The sequence below is a fragment of the Poecilia reticulata genome, linkage group LG16 (genome assembly GCF_000633615.1).
Source record: "Poecilia reticulata strain Guanapo linkage group LG16, Guppy_female_1.0+MT, whole genome shotgun sequence".
Lineage (NCBI taxonomy): Eukaryota > Metazoa > Chordata > Actinopteri > Cyprinodontiformes > Poeciliidae > Poecilia > Poecilia reticulata.
Window position 1 is genome coordinate 2,977,972 of NC_024346.1, and position 7,558 is coordinate 2,985,529.

Sequence of the window (7,558 nt, forward strand, 5' to 3'; positions counted from 1 at the left end):
GAGAGTTTGATAGTACGTGAAAGAGAGTTTGATAGTGAATGAAAGAGAGTTTGACTGTACGTGAAAGAGAGTTTGTAGGTTTTGTCCCTTGGGGCCTCTCATACTAAGTCACGTTATTGCTCGGATTTTACGGCGCCACCTTAAATCCCTGAACTTCACATTTTAACGGAAAAAAAGAGCAACGCGACTTGGATGTAACGAGTAACGAGACAGTTTGTAGAAATGTAGTGAAGTAGAAAGTACAGATACTTACTGTAAAATGTAGTGGAGTAAAAGTAGAAAGTACCCATTATTAAATCTACTTAAGTAAAGTACAGATACACGAAAACTGTACTTAAGTACAGTAACGAAGTACTTGTACTTCGTTACTTCCCACCACTGTCTGTGACTGTTTAACAAACAGTCCTCGGCCTAAACAGGCCTAGGATTTTTCACTGCATGAGATGATCCACTTGCATGTAAACTTAACAAGAAAAAGCAGGTAGTCACCATAACTTCTCATTTAAAATGAATAATGTGATGTTTTCATCAATCAATATATACAACACATTAGAAATAAATGACCCAGAATTCTTCATGTCAAAAAACAAAATATATATTGGGAGGCTACAAAGAACAATTGAATCAACAGTACAGGTTTTTACAGGAATATAATTATCATGCATGCAAAAATAATAACCAAAATAATCTTCAGGAAGTTTAGAAGCAACTGCCTTTTTGAGTACTGTGAATCAAAACCATTCAAATTCAAGAGTTTGTGGAAGATTCTCAAGGTGTGGACTACGATCATAGTCAGGGCCTCAAGACCAAGCACACACACAGTGTCACGAACATCGGCTACAGCTGTTGAATTCATCGTGTTGTTAAGCTACTACTGAACCACAGATGTCAGAAGTTGCTTGAGGTTCAGTGTGTCACTGATATGAACAGCTGACACTTGTTATTATGGGTTAAACTGAGCCGTTTTATGAACTTTCCAGGACACCTAAATCATTGCTACATCAGTGTCACAGTGGTTTCTTGCCAGTTAGTAAATTAAATAATTTTAACATGAGTGTATGCTTAATAAACCGTTTCTGTAGATTTTTCAGTATTATACCAACATTGGAAGATGTACAGAGCTCACACAAACCCACAGTTAGCTTGAAGTTTTTATTTCAATTTTAATGTAATTTCCAAAAAGCCATTAAAACATAATAAAAAGTGCTAGTGCACATGACATGTGTAAGAGATTCTACGTCACAGTATTAGCTTCAACAGCGTGTTCTCACTTCCTTTTTCCATTTCTGGTTTGAAGAAGCAAGCGGAAAGATTAAAAAGGCTCATGATGGATTTTCCCATTTACGTATTGATTACATGACATATTAGGTTCCTCTGCTAAAACTTTACTTTCCTAACTGGACTTTCTATTAGCAATAGCAAACATTTCATTATTTCTTCGGCAAAGTACAAAAACATGCAAGGTTAAACCAGGGCAATAGCTTTCAAAGTTTCAAACCCGTGAGAAATCCAGAACTAAGAGACCAACATCCAAAACTTTCCCCAGAGTTAAATCTGTACACAATGTGGGCGTTTCTATATGTCATCACTTTTCAGTTCTGCATTTAAAAGGTTAGTCTGGTTCGCCCCCTCATACACAGTTTCATGCTTTTCCCATCTGCACCAACAAAACAATCCACAAACTGGAAGAAGACCATGAACACTAAAGCCTGAAACACACTGTAATCAGATCCAGTTTTAATAAATAATGTACCTTTCACACCTTTGCACACACACAGTATGAGAACATAAAACTAGAACTCAGGGTATCAAGTTCTGAGTTCTGGAATGGCTCAGTAGCAGCTTTTACCAATATACACTGTAATCTCACAACAATAAACAGCATATATTTGTCAACTAGTGTTTAACTTTTTTTTTCTTTGTTTAGCATAATTTCAATTAAACATTTTCACAAAATGAATATCTTTAAAGTAAAATAAAGAAAGACTGTTTACTCTACATTAACTCCCCCTGTCAAACCTAAACGTTATCATTTCTACCCTTTGTTTTTCCATTTCATACCTTTAAGCAAACCGTCTTGTTTGCATGTCGTTAAGCTGCAGTAAATCGATCTTTTCTTTTACTCTAGTAACTTATTTTCTTAAATTATGGGGACAAATTGTGATAAAAATGCTCCAATCTCACAAATTATTTAATTGGATTGATATTAATTACTAGAGTAATAATACTACATTTCTTTACTGTAAAGTATATTAGTTGAATATAAAATAAAATAGATTGAAGTCACTAGCCATCAAAACTGGGATGAATTGTTCCCTGGGTGAATGGTTGAAAAAAAGTTATATTTTTAAAGGTATGAAATGGTGAAAGGATGAAATGATCAGCACCAGTTTTGGAGCATAAACACCACAGTAAGAACAGCAGTCTGACAAAAACAGAGTTTCCACCAGCGAATAGATGTTAGCCATGAAACGTCCTGCGTATGAAGCGGCTAATAGTGCATTTATATTGTTTTTTTTTAATTGAGGCATGGAGCGTCCAAGCAACAACAGCTTGCTGTGCGTCTTTCTGGTCTGAAGTGGAGCAGCCCAAGCATTCTGGACGATCAAAGTCCTGACCCGTGTCCTGGACCCAGCAGACACTTTGACTTGATCGTCCCTCCATAGCTCTTTCTTTCTTGCTGAATTTTTGCTGCCTCGGAGGAGGCGGATTTTGTCACGTCTTTCTCAGACAGTCTTCAGACACAAATGTGCTGCAACTTGGACATTTTGGGACCCAAAGTGTAAATCAGCATCAAGTCCTTCTTTTCCAGCGGCTTGAGCGGCGCGTTCAGCAAGATTTCTTTCTTGGCTACCTGATTTCTGTCCTTGACTGTATTCTTCAAACATTTCTATGGAGGGAGAAAAGAAAATTCATTTAGATCAGGAATAAATGAGGATCACAAGTAAATAGAAGATAAAAATTAAACTATGTGAAATTACAATTAAAGAATTGTTTATCACTTACATAGCTCAAGAAGGAAATGAGAAGTGCGAGCACCAGCAGCACGGAGGCAAAAATAACCATGAGTTTATCTGTCAGCAAAGTTGTTTCAGGTCCGATGGGAGATTCTGTGGCTTCAGCAGGACAATCTGGAGACGGAAACAGAGAGAACCGCTTAGAACCTTCCAAATTAGAGATAAAGGTAGGGATTATCACAAGTTATTAAAAATAGTAGCTATAATTTTAGCACCAAACGCTTTACGTAAATTAAAAAGGGTTAAAAGCTAATTGGGGCTTTGCATACAACTTCAACCTGATTATACAGGAAGATATTTGTCTGTCTAAAAGAGCCTGATTTGGACAATAACCCACTTCACCATGAGCAGACTTCTTCTTACCTGGCAGTGTGAGCAGAACTTTCCCCTCCTGGTTCTGCTGGCCCACAGGTGCAGCCAGAAAACACAGGTACACTCCACCGTCGCTGCACGTCACGTTGGGCAGGACGAGGTCAAGGGATTCATCCTGCAGCTCCACCTTCCTGGTCACGTCTTTGTACCATCTGGTGGTGCCATTTGGGAGGCTTCTGGCCAGAAGACCATTGCGCTGATGAGACGAGTCACTTCCAGCCTGTGAAGCCAAGGAAAAACTTGTTACATGAAACTGAGAGATCAGAACAAGAACCTGACACAAGACGTTTAGGAACAGAAGCAAAAACAACTTATACATAGTGAGTTACCAGTTCTGTTTACATCACCAATTTTTCTTTATTTTTGTTAGATTTAAGTAATCCATTATTAGACCAGCTCTGTAATCCTTAAACTGTCCAAGGGTGCAACAATATTTTCTCAAATTTTCTGAAGGCTATTCAAGTTTTTATTGGACATCAGCTGCTTTTCATCCATTTTCAAAGGAGCATTTTACTGCCACTGAACCCTGACTTACAAACTGCCCTGCCAATAAAACGCTTCCCAGCTTACTGGTATGCTGAAAACTCAGCAAAGAATCAATTTGAAATTGGATCTGTAGGCTCTTTGTTACAAACTAGTCATCAGGACACAATTTGTTCCTGTGTGAATCTTTGAAAAGTAAAGATGATAAATGTTTTTTAGCTTCAACAGTTCACTCAGAAAGCTAATAGCAGAAACATCCTGCAATACTTTAGTATCCTAAATATATATTCTTCAAAAGGGAGTGGTTTAAAACTTTTGCATAAAGCAATTTGCACTTATGTATGTTGTTCTTATTTGAATTATTTTCTTAATTAAATACTTGAGTTACAGGTTTACTATACGCCTGCAATAAATCAATAAAATATTAATTACTCTTATGCTGGTAATCCTTTATGAGGTCAAAAATCAGTAAACAATAAAATGAGTGTTCTGATCTGTATAATTTTTTTGCTAATTTTACCCTAAAGTATTTCTAACATGTCTGCCAGATTATGAACTAAACTGTAATCATTACACTGATATGGTCTGGCAAGGTGAATAATAAACAGACAGCAGTAAACAGTGAACTATAACAGTTTAAGTTTAAAAGTATCTCTACTGCTGCTGTTTTAATTCTGACAGGCTTCAATAATCCAGACTCCTGCTGTTCTTCTAATTCTGCTCAGGTTTATTTGCCCAAACTGTTTCCAGTAACACATGAAGCGTTTAAAGGAAACCAAACTGAAACCAGCGGCAGTTCGCGGTGTCGGGTGATGACAGGCGTGGATTTTCCCACTCAGAAATCTACAGCCAGCGAAGAAAAGGTTTGAACAAGCGGATGTTCTCACCTTGTACCACCTCACGGAGCTGTACTGCACCCCGGGTGTTTGTTTGGCGGTGCACCTCAGGGTAGAGTCCTGATCAGAGAGAGTGAAAACCTCCAGCATGTCCTCGCTGACGGCTCTGCTGGATGCCGAGCGCACTGACGGGTAGAAGAGAGAAACGCTGTACGTCAGTACGTTTTCCTTTCAGTTTGAATGACAGACGCGTGTTCCGATGCTGAATTCAAGTAAATCAGATTTTACATAAAAACGAAAACTATTAGAAACTTACTCAGTGACAGCAGCAGAGAAACACACAGCAGGTGTGGAGTCATCATGTTGGTGAGGAGATAGAGACGCGGAGTCCAAACAGTGAAAAACAGTCGGAGAAACGCGGAGTGACGTCCAGGGCGCTGATGTTCCTTTATAAAGAGGTTTTATGCTCCTCCCACTTCCTGTTCAGATTCCCTTTTTGCTTGTTTTTACATAGTGGGTTTTATTTTATTACTGCTATGCAGTTATTATATCTATTTATGTGCCCGATGGGGGAAGAAAAAAAAACTGAAAGAGAAAAAGAAGGAAAGAAAATTTTAAAAATAGTTTCTCATCAGTCAGCCGGAGCAAGAATCGTCTGGAAGTGATGAACAGATGCGAGGGAGGAGTGATGAATTTTTATCATCTGATGACAACATAAACAGTAGAAAATGATAAACAAATCCATCCTGCTGCAGATGACCCTCTGAATAGTTAAGTTTGAATTTTGTGTTTGTTAATTTAGAGGAAACGTAAGAAGAATTAATGATTAATGAATTAATTCTTATCTATGGGGTTCTGGGCATATACATATACTGCTACTGGACCCTGGATTTATTAAGTTTCCGAAAACAAAAAAAGGGACAGAATTGTTGAAACTCTAAATCTGATTGAGATGTGTGGAGTTTTTTTGCACAGTGGAGCAGTTGGTAGAGCTGTTGCCTTGCAGCAAGAAGGTTCTGGGTTCGATTCCCGGCCCCGGTCTTTCTGCATGGAGTTTGCATGTTCTCCCTGTGCATGGTGGGTTTTCTCCGGGTACTCTGGTTTCCTCCCAAAAACATGACTGTCAGGTTAATTGGCCTCTCCAAATTGCCCCTAKGTGTGAGTGTGTGTGTGCATGGTTGTGTGTCCTGTGTGTCTCTGTGTTGCCCTGCAACAGACTGGCGACCTGTCCAGGGTGACCCCGCCTCTCGCCCGGAACGTTAGCTGGAGATGGGCACCAGCAACCCTCCTGACCCCACTGAGGGACAAGGGTGTAAAGAAAATGGATGGATTATTATTATTATTATTATTATTATTATTATTATTATTATTATTATTATTATTATCCAGCTAAAATCCAACCCATTTAAAACAGATTGCATTAACTAGTTGGATTCTATCCAGCTGTGATTGTTTTTCTTTTTGTGCAACACTTTGTGCCCTGTAAAGTAGCCTACTCTAAATTAATTTTATTTTTAAATATTTGATTACTTACATTTATTCATTAATTTAAAGGACAGTTTTGATTCTAGTCTGGAAGCAACATTGATTTGTCTGTGACTTCAAACATGGCTCTACTGTGTGCCCGTCAGCGCAAACTCCGCCTTCACACCGTTGCTGTTTCCTTCACAGGTGCAAAAAACGTGTTGACCCCGTCAGACAGTATGGCTTCCAGTGAGGAGTTTCTCCCCCGGGATCAGTTCACTGCGGATCTAACAGGCGACTGCAGCATGGTTGATTTGATGCGCATAATCGTTTTTACAGGTGACTATCAGTATGAGTCTTCTTTAGATTTAACTGTCTACTTATCATTGATTTAAGTGCCATCAGCAACTTTGCGATTGTCAAATTAAAATCCGCTCGTTTCAAATGTTTTTGGAGTTTTTTTTTGCACATACTCTTAAGTTGTAAAGCATTTAGAGAGGACGTAGCAGAATGTTTGTGTAGAAAACAGAAAATGATAATCTGATATACGGTTTTGAAACAGCGTGAAGTCGAGGGCGGGTGTGGGAGGTGGAACCTGAAAGCCATGAATCAGTCATTATACCGCGACAGTCGATGTTTCTGTAATTAAAAGTACGAGAGTAAAGCAATTCACTTAGAAAACATATTTACGGTTTTATAATAATTATATTGATGGTAATAATAATAATAACAACATTCGGCTGAATGAAAGTGAAAGTTGCCTCTACAGGTATTCCCCCTGCTGTACGTGGGGATTTCCAGTCGAAAGGGAAAGCATGCAGTGAAATGAAAGCTGTCAGGGAATTCCCACAGTGATGCAACTGCTTCAGTCAAACACGTGTTGAGACGTGAAAACTTCCCAAGATTTACTAGGAACTTTAAAAAACAAAATAAAAAATCAAGAGTTTCGATACTACGAATAACAATGGAAGCCCTTTTCCGCCACTCTGATAAAAAAGGTTAAAAAAAGACTAATTATAATGATTTTTTTTATTAGAATGGCAAAACAGGCTAACATAAATAAAGCAACATGTTAAAAAAGATCCCTGTTGATGTGCAGAGTAAGGAATTTTTTCTCAGTTTTACAAGATGTTGTTTTTTACATACATTTTATATTTACTATTTCTGTCAGTATGTTTTGATAAGAGGTTTGAGAAGAACTGCAGCTTTTCTCTGTGATGTTTTAAAATGAAGAAGATCTGTGCCTCACTTCTCCTGCACTTCTCCTGCATCCTGGACATGTTTTCCTGTCTATAGAGCAACGTAAAGACAAATGGTGCAATAACATGCATACACACACACGCACGCACGCACACACGCACGCACACACACACACACACACACACA

The 7,558-nt window shown here is 38.4% G+C and overlaps 1 protein-coding gene across 1 annotated transcript; it reads right to left on the reverse strand.

Annotated features, from left to right (window-relative positions):
• Positions 1–1,138: 1,138 nt before the first annotated feature.
• Positions 1,139–5,151, reverse strand: cd83 (CD83 molecule). Its single transcript, XM_008430804.2, has 5 exons — positions 5,025–5,151; positions 4,760–4,893; positions 3,381–3,609; positions 3,007–3,131; positions 1,139–2,890 (listed from the first exon to the last, which is right to left on the reverse strand). Exons 1-5 carry the CDS (start codon positions 5,068–5,070, stop codon positions 2,738–2,740), a joined length of 687 nt encoding a protein of 228 aa, XP_008429026.1. The 5' UTR covers positions 5,071–5,151; the 3' UTR covers positions 1,139–2,737.
• Between the last annotated feature and the right edge of the window lie 2,407 nt (positions 5,152–7,558).